At 37.6% G+C, this 20,535-nt stretch overlaps 1 protein-coding gene across 1 annotated transcript; it reads left to right on the top strand.

The window, feature by feature from the left end:
• On the top strand, positions 2,185 to 19,963 carry LOC107637767 (phosphatidylinositol/phosphatidylcholine transfer protein SFH11-like). The gene is made up of 6 exons (XM_021122438.1): positions 2,185 to 2,331; positions 18,768 to 18,896; positions 18,994 to 19,071; positions 19,164 to 19,265; positions 19,340 to 19,389; positions 19,490 to 19,963. Exons 1-6 carry the CDS (start codon positions 2,185 to 2,187, stop codon positions 19,686 to 19,688), a joined length of 705 nt encoding a protein of 234 aa, XP_020978097.1. The 3' UTR covers positions 19,689 to 19,963.

Below are 20,535 nucleotides of genomic sequence, written 5' to 3'. Positions count from 1 at the left end.
CCTCCACCTTAGCCTTGTTCACCTCTATGCCTCTTTTGGAGATTTTGTGGCCAAGAACCACCCCCTCTGTAACCATAAAGTGGCATTTCTCCGAGTTCAAAACAAGGTTGGTTTCTTGGCATCTCTTTAGCACCAAGGCTAAGTGGTGTAAGAAGTTAGAATATGAATCACCAAATACAGAAAAGTCATCCATAAACACTTCTATAAATCTTTCAATCATGTGTGAAAATATGGAGAGTATGCACCTTTGGAATGTTACAGGTGCATTGCACAATCCAAAGGGCATTCTCCTATAGGCAAAAACACCATATGTACAAGTAAATGAGGTTTTTCTTGGTCCTTAGGGTCTACAACAATTTGGTTATAACCAGAATAACTGTCCAAGAAGCAATGATATTCATGTTTGGCCAATCTTTAAAGCATCTGATCCATGAAAGGTAGGAGGAAGTGATCCTTCTTGGTGGCCTCATTAAGCTTTCTATAATCGATGCACATGTGCCAACCGGTCACTGTTCTTGTAGGTATCAGCTTATTATTCTCATTTGGTATAACAGTGATCCCTCTTTTCTTTGGGACTACTTGCACTGGGCTTACCCAAGGGCTGTCTGAGATAGGGTAAATTACCCCAGCTTGCCACAATTTCAGTACCTCTTTTTGAACCACTTTATTCATGGTTGGGTTTAGCCTTCTTTGTTGCTGTCTTGAGGGCCTGGGTCCTTCTTCAAGTAGGATTTTGTGCATGCACATTGAAGGACTAATTCCCTTCAAATCTGCAAGTGTCCATCCTATAGCATCTTTATGTTATCTCAGCACTTGGAGAAGCTCCTCTTCCTACTCCTCACTCAAGCTTGCATTAATGATCACTGGGTAAGTGTTGTTATCACCCAAGTATGCGTACTTTAAGCTTGGAGGTAGGGTTTTCAGCTCTAGTTTTGGTGCCTCCACTTCTTTGTTATCCTTGTGGTTCAGCATGATTGAATTCTCCATGATCTCTTGTGGTAACTCTCCACCTGATGCTTGTTGTTCTGGCTCCATAATCTCTTCACATTGTTCTTCCTCCAACACTCTTTGAACTAGCTTCTCTATAGTATCTACCATCATGCATTCTCCTATGGATTCTTTGGGGTAACTCATTGCCTTAAAGACATTGAAGACCATCTTCTCTTCATGTAACCTCAAAACTAGTTCCCCTTTTTGGATATCAATAATGGCTCTAATGGTAGCTAGGAATGGCCTTCCTAGAATGATAGATGTGTTGGCTTCCTCTTCCATATCCAGCACAACAAAGTCAGCTGGGAAAATAAACTCTTCCACTTTCACCAACAAATCTTCCACTACCCCATGAGGGAATTTGAATTTTTTATCAGCCAATTGGAGTGCCATCCTTGTTGGTTTGGCTTTCTCAATCTTCATTCTTCTCATCATGGCCAGGGACATGAGATTGATACTAGCTCCCAGGTCACACAATGCTTTTTCAATGGTGATATCACATATGATGCATGGAATTTGGAAACTCCCAGGGTCTTTCATTTTCTGGGGGAGCTTCTTTTGTATGATAGCACTGCATTTCTCGGTTAGCACTATGGTTTCCTTCTCTCCCCAATTCCTCTTTCTTGTCATCAGCTCCTTTAAGAATTTGGCATAGAGGGGCATTTACTCTAATGCCTCAGCAAAGGGTATGTTGATCTGGAGCTTCTTGAAGATTTCTAGGAACCTTGAGAACTGGCTGTCTCTTCCATCTTTCCTTAGCCTTTGTGGATAGGGTGCTTGTGGCACATAAGGATTTAGGACTGGCTTTGATGAGGATGGTACAGGGGTCTCTTGTTCTTTCTTGTTTTTAGGCTCCTTTGCAGCTTATTTTTCTTGATTACTTTGATTTGAGGGTGCTTCCTCTACAACTTTTCCATTTCTAAGTGCATTCCCCTCTTGAGTTGACCATTGTTTCACTGGAAAATGTATGTATGGGCATTGGAATTTGCTTAGACATGCTCGCTAGTTGTGCCTCCAATTTTGAAATTGCTGCGCCTTGATTCTTTATGTTTGATCTGCACTCTTCTTGATTGGCATCCATCTTCCTTTCAGCCTGTATTTATCTATCCAAAACATTGAAAATAGCCCCTTTCAGCTGTGATGACATCTGTGCTATTACAGCCTCTATTCTTTCAAAGTTGCTTTTGATTTCACATGGCTGCATGGTCAATGTTGATGTTTCTTGGTGAGGGTTGCTGTGTGGTTGTTGGGTGGAATGGTATGATGTATTTTGTGCATTGTGGTAGGTCTATTGTTGCTTGCTTGATGGTTGGAGTTATGGTTATTGTATTGGTTGGATTGGTATCGTTTGCTATGGTCTTGGTTGTGGCCTTGTTGGTTTCCCCACCCAAAGTTTGGGTGGTTCTTCCAACCTGGGTTATATGTCTTGGAGTTTGGGTCATATGGTGGTCTAGAAGAATTATTCACATAATTTGCCTGTTCCCAATCAGTTCCAACGTCTGGGGTATCTTCTTCTTATGGTGATGCTTGAGCTTGGACAGCTGAGACTTGGCTAGTCTCCATCCTTTTTGTTAGGGCTGCTAGTTGTGCTGCATTCATCTTGTTTTATGCTAACAAGGAATCCATAGGATTTAGCTCTAGCACTCCTTTCTTTTGAGATATTTCTGAAGCATAGAAATATTCATTTTCAGCCACAGCCTCTATGACATCTATGGCTTCTTCAATGGTTTTCTTCTTGTTGGGTGAACCCCCTGAAGAATGGTCCACAACCTTCTTTGCTTCATATGATAACCCTTCATAGAAGATGTGAAATTGAACCCATTCGTTGAACATATCTGGAGGACACTTCCTCGTCAAGTCTTTGAACCTCTCCCAGGCCTCATAAAGTGTTTCACCATCTTGCTGTCTGAAGGTCTGCACCTCAGCTCTCAGTCTATTGACTCTTTGTGGAGGGTAGAATCTTGCCAGAAATTTGTTTACAACTTCATCCCAAGTTGTTAGGCTCTCCTTGGGAAATGCTTCCAACCACTTTGCTGCCTTATCTCTGAGAGAGAAAGGAAACAAAAGTAGCTTGTAGGTGTCAGGGTATATACCATTGGACTTTACAGTGTCACAAATCCTCAAGAATATAGTGAGATGTTGGTTTGGGTCCTCCTGGGCTCCCCCTCCATATGAGCAATTATTCTGGACAAGTGTGATGAGTTGAGGTTTTAACTCAAAGTCGTTAGCATGGATTGTTGGCTTGAGAATGCTACTGCCACAGTTTCCTGGATTTGTACTTCTTCTTGCCCAATATGATTACCAGCATCCACTCCAACATGATTTTGTACTTCTTCTTCCATAGTAGCTTCCAGATCTTCCTTTACTACTTCATCTCCAACTATGCCTTTGCCTCTTGCTTCCCTCCTTAATCTAAGGAAGGTCCTCTCAGGTTCACTATCAAAAGAGGATGAAGTTTCTCCCCTTCTACTTGTCATACATTCAACAAATAGCAAGTAGAGAGCAAGTGAAGGAATCACTCTTGTTAAGATTAATGGTTAGCTTGGTTGATGCAATTAATCAAACAGTTAGAAGAATGGAAATATGAACAATGAATAACTAAAATCCAAAGTAAAATAAAAAAAACAAAACAGAAAGAGAATTCAAGAACTAAAAAAAATTAACAATGTAATTAAAATACTTAATCTAGCTCTCCAATCAATTTAATCATTGTCAAATTCAAACCAACCCCCGGCAACAGCGCCATAAAACTTGATGACCAGAATTTACACCCCATATAAAATGATAAATCCATTCTTTTGGCAAGCGTAGCAAAAATTATCGTCAAGTAATAACCCATAGTGAAGTGAGATTGTATCCACAGAGATTGGTAGGTTTAAGCAACTTTAATTAATTGGTGAATTAGTCAAGCTAAGCAGAATAAATGGTGATTGCAGAATTGTAAATAGGCAAAAACATAAATGACTTAAGAGTAAATGTAAGCAGTAAAGTGCAAAAAAGAAAATGGCAATAATATAAAGTGCAGAAATGTAAATGACTTAATTGTAAATGGGAATGGAGATTTGCAGAATGTAAAGAAAGTTATAAAGAAAGTAGAAGATAAGCAGAAGGGGAATTCATTGAGATCAGAAGATGTTGTCTCTTTGGATTAAATCCAGTTCATATCATCTTCAATCATACAACTCATTGACCTCTTGGCAATCATGATTGATTGAGCCCCAATCCCTTGGTGACTCAATCTCTCAGATCTTGATCAATAGCCAATTCTTTGGTCTAATTTCTCATGAAGAGAGATATGCTTGGTCCCTAATTATACCACACATCATCATAAGTCCAAGTAGAGGGAGGATTATTGATGACATGTCAACATGTCATGTTTTTCTATGCTTTTTCATACAAGAAATTTATGATTAGTGCTTAAATATTGAATGCTTTTGTGCTTAAATGGTACATTTCTTTGATATTTTGATTTTATAAACTTTGTAGGAAATAAGTGGAAAAAGAAACAAAAAAAGCACAAAATAAGCAAAAAAGGAGAAAAGAGGAATTTTGGGACACATTTTGGAGCTTGGACACACTTTGGAACCTTAGGCCACGCTTTTAAAAGCGTGGCCCATGATTTACACAAGAAAGCGTGCTCTATTTGCACAACCAGTATTCATTTGCAAAGAGAATGCTACGTTGCATAAGTGAACGTTTTTGTGCAATTTCAAAATTGGAATTGGAATTTTGCAACCGACGCGCACGCGCACATGACGCGCACGCGTCGATAGAGAATCTGGAAGGAAGCACGCAGACGCGTGGGTGGCGCTGAAGGATGGAATCAACATTTTCCCACCTATGCGCAAGCACACATGACGCATACGCGTAGGGTAGCGTTCATTGCATGAATGCTGTGTTCGTTTTGTGAACGCTGCAAGGGACGCGTACGCGCAAGTGACGCGTACGCGTCAATGAGCCAAAACACCAGGGAAGCGCAAGCGTACAACATGCATACGCGTGGGTTCCCGAACGGTCCATTCTCTAAATGAATGCTACGCTCTCCTAGAAGCTGCAACTCTGGCTCACTTAAATCCAATTCAAGCCCATTGAAGCCCCAAAGCAAGCAAAGTCCATTTGACATCACTGAAAGGCACAAGGATCATCTAGAGTAGGAATTTTGCATTTAATTGTAATTTTTTTCCAATTTGAATTTCATTTGTATTTTAGGAATACCTATAACAAAGGCTTTACTTCTGTTAGAAAAAAAGAGGGGAGCGCACAGTAGGAGTAGGAGTAGAATAGAGGCTCAGGCTGGAGGATTAGAGACTCCAGATCTCTCTTGGAGGATTAGAGACTCTAGAGAGCTTAGCATAGTTTGATACACTTTTATCTTTCTGCAAATTGTTACATTCCAGTATTAAATTCAGTTTTATTTCAAATTCTCTTCTACACATTTACTTTCTGCAACTTTACATTTGAGTTTGTTGTGATCTGAATTTACTTTTCATGCAATTTACATCTTATGCAATTGTTCTAAGTTCTGCTTTACTACTTTCATTTAATTTCCCTGCACCCAATTCCCTTTACATTTGCTGCAATTTACATTTCTTGCTCTTTAAGATTCTGCCAATTTACCTTTTGCACTTTAGCTTCTCTGCAAATTTACATTCTGCTATCCAATTTTCATTTAATTCACCACTGTCTGTTTGACTAAGCTGACCACTCACTAAAGTTGCTTGATCCATCAATCCCTGTGGGATCGACCTCACTCTTGTGAGTTATTACTACTTGATGCGACCCGGTACACTTGCCGGTGAGTTTTGTGTGGAATCGTTTTTCCCTCATCAAGTTTTTGGCGCCGTTGCCGTGGATTGATTTAGATCGACAATGATTAAGTAGGTGAGAAGTCTAGATTAAGCGTTTTCTTTATTTTTGTCCTTTTAATTTTCTGTTTTAAACTGATACCAAGGTGTTTGAGTTATTGCCTCACTAAGAAATTCTTCTTTGTGACATGAATTTCAATTTTCATTGGTGATGTATTTTACAAAATTCAAATGGAGTTCAACTCATCTTGTGATCAAACAAATTTTATGGGATATTACCCACCATCACCAATTGACTATTCTAATGGTGGCTGGGAATATCACTAAGAAATCACAGATTCTGAGCACTCCAATCAATGGAGATATGCTTCAGAACCACAAGATGAGTAAGAGAATCACATGGGATATTTCCCACCACCACAAAATGATTCAAGTCATTATTCTAATGGTGGCTGGGAGTATCACCAAGAATTAACAGATTCTGAGAAACCCAATCAATGGGGTATGCTTCAGAAAAAGATGAAGCAATTCACATGAGATATGATCCAGAACCACAAGATGATTTATTTCATTACCCTCATGGTGTCTAGACATGTCAACAAGAGTGTGAACAATCAGTTGAAATGGGACACTTCTCAGAGACACAATATGATCCAGATTTTGATGAGTCTAACAACTATTCATATTGTGGCTGGGAAGGTCAAAATCAAAGAGATCTTAGTGATCCATACTTTGTTCATCAAGAGACGTCATCACTGGAGTGTGCTTTCAATAAATTCATGCAAGATTGTCCCCCAATTCCACCAAATGATCCATACTGTGATGAATTCAACAAAGATTCAAGTTGAGGTCGGGAGGACCAAAATTAGAGAGCATTTGACAATTCATACTCCACTTATCAAGAGCCATCATCACTTGAGCAAACCTTCAATTCATTCATGCAAAATTGTCCAACCTCACCTCCTAGTTTCTCATGTGAAAATTCTTCATCACTAGATGATGCCTCAACACAAAGTTTCCTCCACGATCCATACCAACCACAAAATTCAGTCCATAATTCACAAAATTCATTCTATGTCCCTCAAAACATCACCACAACACACCCATGCCCACAAAATTATTCTCAACCTTTATCCCTTGAGCTAGCATTTGAACAATACTTACAAACATCCATAGACTCTTGGAAAGAACAAGAAACCCTCTGAATAAGATGGATAGATATTTGGAGCAGGCAAGGAAAAACAAAGAAGTTCTAAGCAAGGAAGATGAAGAACAATTGGTGGATGTGAATAAGGAAGTGGAAGAAGAGGCCACTGCATCAAGTAAAATTTCAATAGAGGAGGAGGTCGTGGAGATATTTGAACCTGAGATTGCATATCTACAGAAGCCACTTGAGATGACAAAGGAGCATGAAAACTCACAACCCTCACAAACTTCCCTGAAGCAAAGATTCTCAGTACTTGAATCCGTGATTGAAAGATATGAAGAGGAAATGAAGAGATCTTGGGAAGAACAACAAGCCTCCTCCATGAAAGTGCTATTAAGTTAAATGTTGAGTGCAGAGGAGGAAGTGGAAGAACAAGAAAGTGAGGAAGACAATCAAGGAAATCCAAACTCAAGTGAAGCAGAAAGTTGCATAGAAGAAGGGCTCATTAAACCACCAATTCAAAAGGATTTTGATGAAGATAATGCTCCAAACATCACACAACCACCAAGTATTGATATCCAAGAAGTGAAGGCAACTAACAAGAGCACCGATCCTACCCCTGATCCAGCAAGCAAGCTCAATCAAGCCATTAACAAAAGGAAGCTTACTGAGGAGAGACCAAGACAGGGGACAATAGCTGAATCTTCTCCCTACTTGAGGTCATTCCTCTTATCAAACTGGAAGAAGAGGAAGAAAGTGAAGAACAACATGTCAAGCTAATGACACTAAAAGAGCGCTTGTTGGGAGGCAACCCAACCATAGGTAACATTTCATTTCTTTGCTTTGTTTATTTTCTCTGTCTGCTTTGTTTAAATTTCAATAAATTGGCATATGATTATATTCTAAGTTTGGTGTTACCCTACAACAATCTATTTTCAATCTTTATGAATGATTGCATCAATTCTAAACTAAAAGTGTCACACTAAGATTCTAAGTTTGGTGTGCCACTTATTTTTCTATGTAATTTATTCAGCAACACCACTTGTTTGCATAATCATAATGCCTCTGTAAAGTTATCTTTCTTTTGGTTTAACATTTTTACTATTATCTTTGTTTTAGTCATTTCTTTGTTTTTACTGCTTTCATTTATTTTGCTCCTTAACTGTTTTTGTTAAAGACCTTACCAAGAAATCCTTATTCATGACAGATTCTTCCGTTGGTAATGATATTTAACATATAACAGTTGCCTTTGTTTTAGTTATAATAAATTGATATATGGTTGCATTCTAAGTTTGGTGTTGCTATGCAACAAAATTTGCTTCCAATCTTTACTGGATACTTGTATCAATTCCAAGTGAAAGTGTCATACTAAGTTTGGTGTGCCACTCATTCTTTATGCAATGTATCATGCACACCCTCTTATTTTTGCAATCACAATGCTCTGTCTCCTGTGCCTTCATAGTTATTTTTAATTCTGCTTGCTTAAACACATGTGCTACTGACATTTTATGTAAGACATTCATGATCCATCTTAGCCCCATCACTATTGTTTTAATTGTTGCTTGAGGATGAGCAAGCATTCTGAGTTTGGTATGGGAAGGGGAAAGAATAGGAGGAAAAGGACAACAGTAGAGAAGATGAATTACAAGGTGGTAAAGTTCCTTTTCCTCTCATTTGTTTCCAGCACTTTAAATTGCATGATTGTCTTCTAGCTTCTCTGTAGGCATGTGTGTTATGAATAAGCATAGCTTGATTGCTAAATTGTAACATGTTGTGACATTATGACTACCATCTTGAATTTTGTAAGTTCAAAGCAATAAAGTATCATGATCATAAACAAACAAGGAATTAAAGAAGAACTTAGCATGTTCATACAAGTACTGAAAGGCTAGTATGGTTAATTGTTGCTCAATTGCATTAGATTTTATTTAATTAAAGTTTTCATTTAGGACATTTTATGAAATTTTTGAAATCATGAAAACCTTGAAAAAGCAATTGCAAATTAAGTCAAGAAAAGCAAAAGGGAAAGAATGAGAAAGCTGAAGGCTCTGAGTACCAATGACAATTTAATTGTTAAGTACTTGTGGTGTTTATGTATCAGGCAAAAAGCTTGAAAATAAAACACTTAGAGTCAAGGCTAGGCTCAAGTGCAAAAGCACTCCCTCAAAGCTCAAGGCTCTGAGCATCAGTAATTACAGAGTAAGAAAAGAAACAAATGAGCTTAAAGAAGTCCTCTAATTAAATGCTTGTGGTGCTTATGTATCAAGTGGTAATACTTGAAAACAAAGCATTTAGAGTCGTAGCTTTGTTATCAACTCATGGGACAAAGCACCCAAAAGGAAAAGCTAATAAAAAAATGAAAAAGCTTGTTTCAAGGAAGAAATATAAGAAAAAGATTTCATAAAATGAGTGGTGCACGAATTGTGAATCACACTTTTCACAACTCGTACCACTAACCAGCAAGTGCACTGGGTCGTATAAGTAATACCTTACGTGAGTAAGGGTCGATCCTACGGAGATTGTTGGTTTGAAGCAATTTATGGTTATCTTGTAAATCTTAGTCAGGAAATCAATTATAATTATCAGTATGAATTGCGAAGAATAAAAGAGCATGGATTAAATACTTGTTCTGTAGTAATGAAGAATATGTTGGAGTTTTGGAGATGCTTTGTCTTCTGAATCTCTGCTTTCTCCCTGTCTTCTTCTTCACGCACGCAAGGTTCCTCCTATGGCAAGCTGTGTGTTGGTGGATCACCGTTGTCAATGGCTACCATCCATCCTCTCAGTGAAAAAGATCTAGGTGTGCTGTCACCGCACGGCTATTCATCTGTCGGTTCCCACTCATGCTGGAATAGGATCCATTGATCCTTTTGCGTCTGTCACTATGCCCAGCCCTTGTGAGTTTGAAGCTCGTCACAGTCATTCAATCTCTGAATCCTACTCGGAATGCCACAGACAAGGTTTAGACTTTCCGGATTCTCAAGAATGCTGCCAATAGATTCTAGCTTATACCACGAAGATTCTGATTAATTCAGAGACTCATGCCGTCAAAGAGTACAAAGTTCAGATCTAAAAATGTCATGAGGTGCGAAAATAGACCTCTAAAAGTTGTTTAAATACTAAACTAGTAACCTAGGTTTACAGAAAATGAATAAACTATGATAGATGGTGCAGAAATCCACTTATGGGGCCCACTTGGTGTGTGCTGGGGCTGAGACTTAAGCTTCTCACGTGCCTAGGCTATTTCTGGAGTTAAACGCCAGGTTGTAACCTGTTTCTGGCGTTCAACTCCCATTTGTAACCTGTTTCTGGCGTTTGACGCCAGACTGCAACATGGAACTGGCGTTGAACGGAAGTTTACGTCGTCTATCCTTGAGCAAAGTATAAACTATTATATATTGCTGGAAAGCCCTGGATGTCTACTTTCCAGCGCAATTGAGAGTGCGCCATTTGGAGTTTTGTAGCTCCAGGATATTCACTTTGAGTGCAGGGAGGTCAGAATCCAACAGCATCAGTAGTCCTTTTTCAGCCTGAATCAAATTTTTGCTCAGCTCCCTCAATTTCAGCCAGAAAATACCTGAAATTATAGAAAATCACACAAACTTATAGTAAAGTCTAGAATTGTGATTTTTATTTAAAAACTAATAGAAATATAATAAAAACTAACTAAATTACACTGAAAACATACAAAAAACAATGCCAAAAAGCGTATAAATTATCCGCTCATCAATGAGCTAGATAGAAGCATCAATCATCTACATTTCTTTTGTGATTGTAGCATGCATAGAAAACTAGCCAACCATAAATATCAAACTTGCTATTCTTCTCACTTTGGTTTGTCAAAACTTAATGCATGACTCTTTTCTTGCTTGGGGACAAGCAAGATTTAAGTTTGGTGTTGTGATGACATGTCAACATGTCATATTTTTCTATGCTTTTTCATACAAGAAATTTATGATTAGTGCTTAAATATTGAATGCTTTTGTGCTTAAATGGTACATTTCTTTGATCTTTTGATTTTATAAATTTGTAGGAAATAAGTGGAAAAAGAAACAAAAAAAGTACAAAATAAGCAAAAAAGGAGAAAAGAGGAATTTTGGGGCACATTTTGGAGCTTGGACACACTTTGGAACCTTAGGCCACGCTTTTAAAAACGTGGCCCATGATTTACACAAGAAAGCGTGCTCTATTTGCATAGGTTAATCAGAGGTTACAACAATCCTAAAGCTTATACATAAATATATATAGAAAGAAATAATAATTTTAGAAGCCCAATGAAGAAAATAAGCTCAAATACGGAATTACAAAGCGCGAACGTTCACACGAAGCTACAAGCATAAAAGACAAGATCTACAATGTAAGATAACAAGATACATGTAGTTATATAAGAGTATAATAATCATAAGATACTAGCCACAGCCCGCGGAGTTTAGGCCGACTAGTTAAATACTGACATACTGAGTTTTAAACAGGTAAAGCAGCTTATACAAACTTTCTCTCAAGTGAGCCTCTAGGCTAAATAAATACAAAAGTGAGAGATCTTAAACAAAATACTCAAAAGACTTCAAAACAAGATAGAGATCCTCCGCTCTGTCACCACCAAAGCAACTCACCAAGATGGGTTGTGATGAATCCATATTTGACGATATATTTGATTTGAGTGGATTTCATCATATAAAACCACATTTATTCACCTAAATAGCATGCTTTTATGTTATCTCCCTTAATTGAGCCTAAATGTGAAAACATGCATTTTTGTGCTTAAATTAGTGATTTTAATCCCACTTTTATACCATTCGATGTCATGACATGTTTGATGAGTGATTTTAGGTCCTAAAGGCAAGTTTGGCAAGGCAAAAGTGGAAGGAAGCATGTACAAAGGGAGAAAGCATGAAGAAAACAAAGGAGAAGTACATATTGGAGTGTGTGTGCACACAACCCCCTGTGCGTACGCATAAGAACCACACAGCCTGTGTGCCTACGCACAAAAACCTGTGCGTATGCACAGGAGGAAAATAATCATGTGTGCGTACGCACACATCTGTGCATACGCACACTCCTGTGCGTATGCACACGTCCCAGCACGTGACTCACTTAATGGAAATCGCTGGGAGCGATTTCTGGGCCTTAAGAGCCCAGTTTTTGGACTTTCTGAAGCTGATTATTCCTATATTAAGCAAGGCCTTACTCCATGTGAGGGGGGGGGTATATTAGAGTAGTTAGTTGATTTGGTTTCCATTGACTCTATGTGACCCAATAGTGTTGACTTAGGACTTAGGGATTGAAATCACTATGCCTATTTGACTTATCCTTGATGTAGGGTTGACTAAGTAAGATTAACTCTTCATAATCATCATGTGTTTGTGGTCAATAGCTAGGATAGGTAGCCTTAGCCCTCAATCTATGCCAAGAGGTTTCTTCCATTTTAATTTTTCTTGCTTTGACTTTTATTGCTTTGACTTTTAATTCCTTGTATGATCTTTTAATTGCCTTCATTTAATTCCTTGCTTGTTTACTCACTTCCTTGCATTTTAATTTCTTGCTCCTTGCAATCACAACCCCCAATCCCTCGTAGCTAATAACATGACACTTCATTGCAACTCTTAGGGAAGACGACCCTGGAGTCAAAATACTCTTGGTTAATATATTTGGTTTGAATTGTGATAACATTTGATTGATGATCAATTGTTGGGTTTGGACTATACTTGCAACTCAATCCTATTTTTAGTATGAAAATCCAAACCTATGCAATTTGATCACTCATCAAATTCGGCACCATTGCCGGGGAGTTGTAATGGTGTTGTATTTTTGGCTATTGTGCATATGTGAATAGTGTGAATAGCTTATTTTTGGTTGATTGTACATATGTTGCTTGCTTTTGGTTAATGTGAATATGTTAATATGTGAATATGTGAATAGTTGTTTTTGATTGATTGCATGTTTTTGCTAGTATTAGGAGTTCATTTTAATTGTTTTTGTTACCTTTGATTTCCATTTTCTTTTTATCCTATGAAATCTCACCCATTGCATTGTGAGTTGTGTTGCTATTGTGTATAGGAATTGGGAATTTCAATTGCTTGTTACCTAGAAGGAATGAAAGGAATTCACAACAAGATTGGGTGCACAAGCTTGGGAATCTCAATTGCCTTGGAGGATACAAGCTTGGGTGGGATTTCAAGTTTGATGAGAGCTCTCCATAAGTCTAACTTAAGGACTCTAAATAGAAGTGCTAGGTGGGCATCTGTTCGTACCTGTGCATGCGCACCGACCTGTGCGCACGCACACTCATGATATTACCCCCTGTTTGCAGCGCCAGCACGCCTTGTGCATGTGCATTCCTTTGTTTTCTGCGACCCGTTCGTGCGCACGTACCTGTGCGTACGCATAGGTTCCCTTTTTCGCACTCCCTGTGTGAGCGCACAGGTTTGTGCGTCTGCACGCCAACTTGCATCCCTTTTGGTGGGAGCACTGGCACAGCCTGTGCCCGTGAACCCCTACCCATTTTTGTTCCTGTGCGTGCGCTCGGACCTGTGTGCGTGCACACACATGATCCTTTTGGGAAAAAAAAAACCTGCCTGTGCATGCGCATAGCTCTGTGCGCACGCAAAACCCTCAACAACCCCTCTACTCGCAGCACACGCACCCCTTGTGCGTGGGAACACCCCCTCTTTTCCCTTCTGTGCGCCCGCACACGCTTCTGTGTGTGTGCACAGATTCTTATGTTCCTTCTGTTCGCAGCGCCTGCACCCTGCTGTGCGCACGCATAACTCCCTTTTCCACCTTGTGTGCGTACGCACACGTACCTGTGCCTACGCACACCCCTGTTTTCTCCTACTTTACTTCTTTTCTTCTCTTCTCTCTACTTCTTCTCTTCTTTTTCCATCCATTCCTCTCTTCTCTTACTTTTTCCCTATTTTCTACTTATTCTTGTTAGTTTTATTGCATCTCATTTTTGTTTTAGTAATTTTATATTAGTTTTGGTTTAGTTACTTGTTAATTAAATAAGTTGCAAGTGTTTGATTGATGTTGATTGGGTTGCTTCTTGCTTAAGTTTTATTTTTGATGACTATGTGCACTGAGCATTAAGTCTTTGTTTGATTGCTTAGATGAACTGTGAGTCTGATTCATGTTTGTAGCTACCATATGCATTAAACTTTATTCTTGTTTGGTATCATGAATTGTGCACTTTTACTTTAGTGAATTGAGTTGTAATTACTTGTTCATCATGATCCTCATGTCAATATAAATCATATAACAAGATACTTGTTTGTTTTTAATGCCTTGCATTTGTTTGAGTGACTTAACTTGATTCTTATGTAGCTTGTCACTTTTTGCAACAAGTACCTTTATTATTTAACTATTGCATCGTGTTTGAGGATGAACAAGTAGGTTGCTTTTCATCAATGAATTGGTTATGGTTGATTGTGCCATTTTTTCTATTCACCTTGCACTTTCATTTGCACAACTTTAATAACTAATGTCTTATATATTCAATTCACTTTAGTTGTGGCTATCTAGGTTTGGTTGTGTCCTATCTCTTGTTTTCCTTTACTTGTAACCTAGGCCACTTAATTAAGGAACATGCTATTTCTTTTGGTTGTGTGGTTTCTATTTTTATCCGGCCAATGTGTGTGTTCTAAATCGTGCGCATTTAGAATATGCACATTGCTTTTTCTCATACCACACTTCTATGACTTCTTTCTCAATTGTTGTTTATGTGTTTATATAGTAACCGGAGCCCCAGTGCCCACCAGCTGAAGGTGGAGCCTCACATCTCTTCACCTCCAAATTGAGTGCATGCACAGAGGACCGTACAACGTTTAAGTGTGGGGGAGGATCCGCAAATTTGGGGCATAAATTCTCTCTTCATAAACAATTTGCACTATTTTCTTAGTTTTGATAGTTATGCTTTTGTGAATATTTGTTTAGTATTTGTTTAGCATTTCACTTTGCTTAGTTGCTTGTATATTTCATAGTTTGCTTATAGTTTTATATTAGTAAATATTTGCATAGTAGAGTAAATAAGTTTGGTAAAACAACAAAGAATTTTCAAGAAATCCCTTTTAGGGTGTTCCATTGATTAGATTTGAAAACTTGTTTTTGAACTTGCATAAAGTATTCTTTGTTATGGAACATAGAAAAGAGCTTGAACAAATTACCTAGTGAGATTTGAGCTTTAAATGTGTGGTTGCACATTTTCAACCACAAAATTTTGTTCTTGTATGATAAACTCCGTTTATGATTGTGATCTTAGATTTGCTTGAATCTTTATGTCCTATATTTGTTGTGTTGAATGCATTTAGTATGATTGAGGCCATTTTTGAATTTAAACTCAGTTAACTCATATGGCCAACCCTTACATCTACCTTTGAAAACCACTTTTGAGTCTTTAATTCCCCTTTGTTATAATATTAAGCACATCTTTTGCCCTAAGTAAAAAACCATTAATGTCCATGTGTTGTATCTTTGATTAGCTTGGGTTTGAGGAGTGTGTGTTATTGAAGTGTGGAGAATTTGTGGAACACATTGGTAGAAAGTTAGTTTGGGTTCTCATTTTGAAATTTGGAAAAATGGGTAAACACTCATGCATTCTATACTTGAAACATATGCATCTCTTTTTCATGTCAAAAAAAAAAGAGAGAAAAAGAAAAGAAAATAAAATAAAATAAAAATAAAAATAAAGGATGCATATGTGTGTGAATTGGAAAGAGGATGCATGAGTGAATGTGAGAAAGAGGATAAATGGATAGTTAGGTTGTTTTGTTATGTATATAGGATGATATAGGATTAGGTGGGGTACTTGAGCTAATCAAAGATCCAATCTAATAGCCCACTTAACCATATTAATCCTACCCTTACCTAAGCCCCATTACAACCCTCAAAAGTCCTCATGATATTTGCATTCATGCATCAAGTATTAGTTGATTGTTAGATGACTTGCAAATCTTTGAGAAACATGATTAAAGGAGAATTGAGTGATTAAGCCCTAAACGCTGAGCGACTAGAGTGTATACACATCCGGTGAGGGGTTCAATCACTCCATTCTATGTTTCCATCCCTTATTTTGTGTCTTCTAGCAAGTTGTTGAAAGTAATTTTTGAAAGGTTCAAATCAAATCTTTGGACATTGATTATATTGCTATATTTTTTTGTCTTGGCCCTAAGACTTGTTTTGGATTGATTGAGATTCTATTGTTTATTTTTGCCAAACTCAATAGGAACCATAGTATATATATATATATATATATATATATATATATATATATATAGTATTTAGTATAGTTGCACGCATGTAGTTAGTTGTATTTAATAAATTGCTTGCCCTCCTTATCCTTCTCATTTGATTGTGATTAGCATAAGGACATGGTATTGTTTAAGTGTGGGAGAATTGATGAATCCATATTTGACGATATATTTTGGTTGATTTGAGTGTATTTTATCATGTAAAACCACATTTATTCACCTAAATAGCATGCTTTTGTGTTATCTCCCTTAATTGAGCCTAAATGTCAAAACATGCGTTTTTGTGCTTAAATTAGTGATTTTGATCCCACTTTTATGCCATTCGATGTCATGACATGTTTGATGAGTGATTTTAGGTCCTAAAGGCAAGTTTGGCAAGGCAAAAGTGGAAGGAAGCATGTACAAAGGGAGAAAGCATGAAGAAAACAAAGGAGAAGCACACAATAGAGTGTGTGTGCGTACAACCCCCTGTGCGTACGCACAAGAACCACACAGCCATGTGTGCATACGCATAACAACCTGGGCATACGCACAGGAGGAAAATCAGCATGTGTGCATACGCACACACCTGTGCGTACGCATACGATGCAGCACGTGACTTAGTTAGTTGATTTAGTTTTTCTTGACTCTATGTGACCCAATAGTGTTGACTTAGGACTTAGGGATTGAAATCAACTATGCCTATTTGACTTATCCTCGATGTAGGGTTGACTAAGTAGGATTAACTCTTCATAATCATCATGTGTTTGTGGTCAATGGCTTGGATAGGTTGTCTTAGCCCTCAATCCATGCCAAGAGGTTTCTTCTATTTCAATGTTCCTTGCTTTGACTTTTAATTGCTTGCATGATCATTTAATTGCCTTCATTTAACTTCTTGCATGTTTACTCACTTCCTTGCATTTTAGTTTCTTGCTTCTTACAATCACAACCCCCAATTCCTCGTAGCCAATAGCATGACACTTTATTGCAACTCCTAGGAAAGACGACCTGGGAGTCGAAATACTCTCGGTTAATATATTTGGTTTGAATTGTGATAACATTTGATTGATGATCAATTGTTGGGTTTGGACTATACTTGAAACGTCAATCCTATTTTTGGTGTGAAAATCCAAACCTATAAAATTTGATTACTCATCAGGTTGCGACCTGCATCTGAAAAACAACAACAAGTATGGAATGAGAACCGGAGGTTCTCAGTATGGTAACCGTGACCAATATGTAAGATGTAAGGATCTGGGATGCCGAAGGCAATCCTAGAACTTCACATCGATACAAAATATTCAAGCTTAAAACAAAATAATTAACGTAAACCATAAACAATAAATACGGTTTTTTAAACTTAAAGGATTTCTAACTAGTACTAATCACACCATTGTATCCCATAGCCTTTGCCAACCTAACCTCCGTGCGATCCCATCACCACCACCTACGTAACCTCCTCAGCGCTAGACAAACACAAGTACTACAAGGAAATAATACACAGTTCATATGCAAATATAGCAAGTAATACAAGAAGAAAGTAGGCATATTATACATTTAGGCAAACTAAACTAATCAAAGCAAACAAGCATATGGTAGATGCATATGATGAATGCCCGTCCTATTGGCTGTGATATCACATGTCGGTTATCGTATCAAACCCGACAGAAAATCCAGACGGCAACTCCTGGATTAGTCTCTCTGTTACGCATATTCAGGAGGAATAATTCCGAGGGATGAGTGCCCTACCACCTTCTCCTTTCAGATGGAAATGTTCTGAGGGAGAGTGTCCTACCAACTTCTTCTAGATGCCGCATAATTTGGAGTGATAGTGCCCTACCACCTTGCAACCAGAGAGAAAACACATGCTCAGGAGGAATAATTTCCGAGGTATGAGTGCCCTACCACCTTTCTCTGGAGCGATAATTATGAGTGAGAAGCCCAGCTTCAACCCTCACATCCGAACGTAGGTGGGAGACTGCCACAGCCCCTACGATAGAGAACAATGCATATCATAATCACAATCTCACTCTCAGAGATCACTGCTCATAGCACAGGTCTATTTATATCCATCTTATAGTCCACATCATTCATCCTCAATATCTTCAAGTTCATCGTCAAATCCTCAACATCACAATGTTATCATACCAATCGTCTTTACAACACTCTACCACTTCACTCAACTAAATCACCCTCAGTACTCCAGAAACCTAAGTCTCTGTCTTCTAAACTTTTGCCAGAAATATCTAGTTAAACTCACTTATAGTATTCTCTATGTTTAACATCCAAAAACAAGGTAAAAAGTCTTAAATAGGTGTCACAGAAGTTTACAAGCTTGTTGGGAAGGTGAAGTAGTTAAAAACAAGATTTTAGTTGAGAAACAGGGCATGTGTGTAGGCACAAGGGTATGCGTGCGCACGCCCAAGAAAGTTTTCAAATGTGTGCGTATGCATAGAGGTGTGCGTACGCACAAGTAGTAAAAATTTCAACTCTGTTCATCCGCACAAGGCATGCGAACGCCCTCAACAGAGAACACCTTCCAACGTGTGCGTGCGCACAGGGCTGTGCGTGTGCACAGGTTGCAAAACTTCGTTGGTTAATAAGGTTGCTTCACATGAGATATTTTCACATGAGAGAAAAGAGAAAACATTGGGAATAAGGTACCCTGTATGTTCAATGGCAGCTAAAAGGCACATAGCATCCACTACAAGTATCTTGGATGTTAATGGAGTAGTAAGCACATTTTAATTTCGACTAGTTCAATTCAGTTTCTAGCGCTAGCTCCAAATTAATGCATATGGTTTTAATTGGTGGGTTAATATTATTCTAGGGAATGTCTAATTTCTCAATGCCAGCAAGACACCTCTTTATGGAAATTCAGAAGATGGATTGTAGTTACTATCCTGAGGTATATGTGTATGTCTCTCTAATAATTCCTTTTCAAATGGAAGATTGAACTTACTGATTACAAAACAGTTCGCTACATGGATGGCCTTGCAGACTCTTCATAAGCTCTTTATTATCAATGCTAGATCTGGCTTCAAAATGCTACGAAAAGCCGTTAAGACATTCCTAGATGTTCGCATAGTAGCAAAAGTTCAAGTATAGATCATTATTATGTTCCATCATATTATTCCATTTTTTCATTTCTTGAACTAACACAATTCTTATTTCAGGTGTTAGGTTCTAATTATCTTAGTGTGTTACTTGAGGCTATTGATATAAGGTAACAAATTTTCTTTTCTTGTAAAGTCATCACATTTTTATGGTAAATGTGATAATATAGTGAACCTATAAGATTTAATTATTGTTTGATTATTATATAGTAATTTGCTAAGTTTTTTGGGTGGTAAATGCACATGTTCTACTTATGGAGGATGCTTAATGAGTGATAGAAGTCCATGGAAAAATCAAGATCTAGTAAAAATGATTAAGGTTTGGCAGTACTTGAAAATGGCATATTTTTTAACTCTTTCAACATCAAAAGGGTTGTGCTTTTACTTGGCATGTATGAATAGTAGTTGAGAGATATATATCACTTAATTTTGAAGGTAATTTCTTTGAGAGAAGAGACGGATAGTAAAAATGATTCAAATAATAGTGATGTGGCTTAGTATGGAGTATGGAGTATGAAAATAATGATGTGGTTTCTCACATGTGCCTCTCTTTGTTGAAAATCAAGACATTGATCCTGGTTAGGATTCTAAGGAGTTCATCCTTTTAGATTAATTTATTCTTTCATTCTTTTTTTTTTCTTGGCTTTCTTACCGCTATAAAACTTACAGTGAGTGGGTGCTGTTGTTGCAAATCATTTTTCCTCTATCTCATTTGTAATCAGCAACAGAAAAAAAAAAACAAATTCACTAAATTAAATTATATAATTTCACTTTCTTATATAGACTGAGTAAATATTAGACTTTTCTCTCTTTGTCACTTAACAAAGATTTCTTGTTTCTTAGTATAAATTTTATTTCTATTTTAAAGTTTATTTGCTAATAGGGACCAAATGTTAGCATGTGATCTATATACTCTATTTTTTATTTGATTTTTGTTTTCAATTGTCCGTTCATTTGGTTTATTGTCATTAATTATGATATATGTGAGGAGTTGTGCATACTATGATGTGACTTTGCTTTGCATGTTAATGAAGCAAGTGCTGAGCTTTCATATGGTAAAGTGGCTGAAACAAAAGTTCTCGAGCGTTGAAAAGGAAGAATAGCAATACCAGAAACAATCTATCCTGGCAGAGTCTGAATTGCATTACTCTCACGCCTGAGTAACAATTCTGTTAATAGTGTCTACTTAGTGTTCATGTATATATCACTGTATAAAACTAAGATTGAGACAAGTGTATTCACTCAACTATATTGAT

This window comes from Arachis ipaensis, chromosome B04 (assembly GCF_000816755.2).
Source record: "Arachis ipaensis cultivar K30076 chromosome B04, Araip1.1, whole genome shotgun sequence".
Classification (NCBI taxonomy): Eukaryota; Viridiplantae; Streptophyta; class Magnoliopsida; order Fabales; family Fabaceae; genus Arachis; species Arachis ipaensis.
The sequence above is the reverse complement of the archived record's forward strand: the minus strand, read 5'-3'. Positions and strand labels throughout refer to the sequence as shown.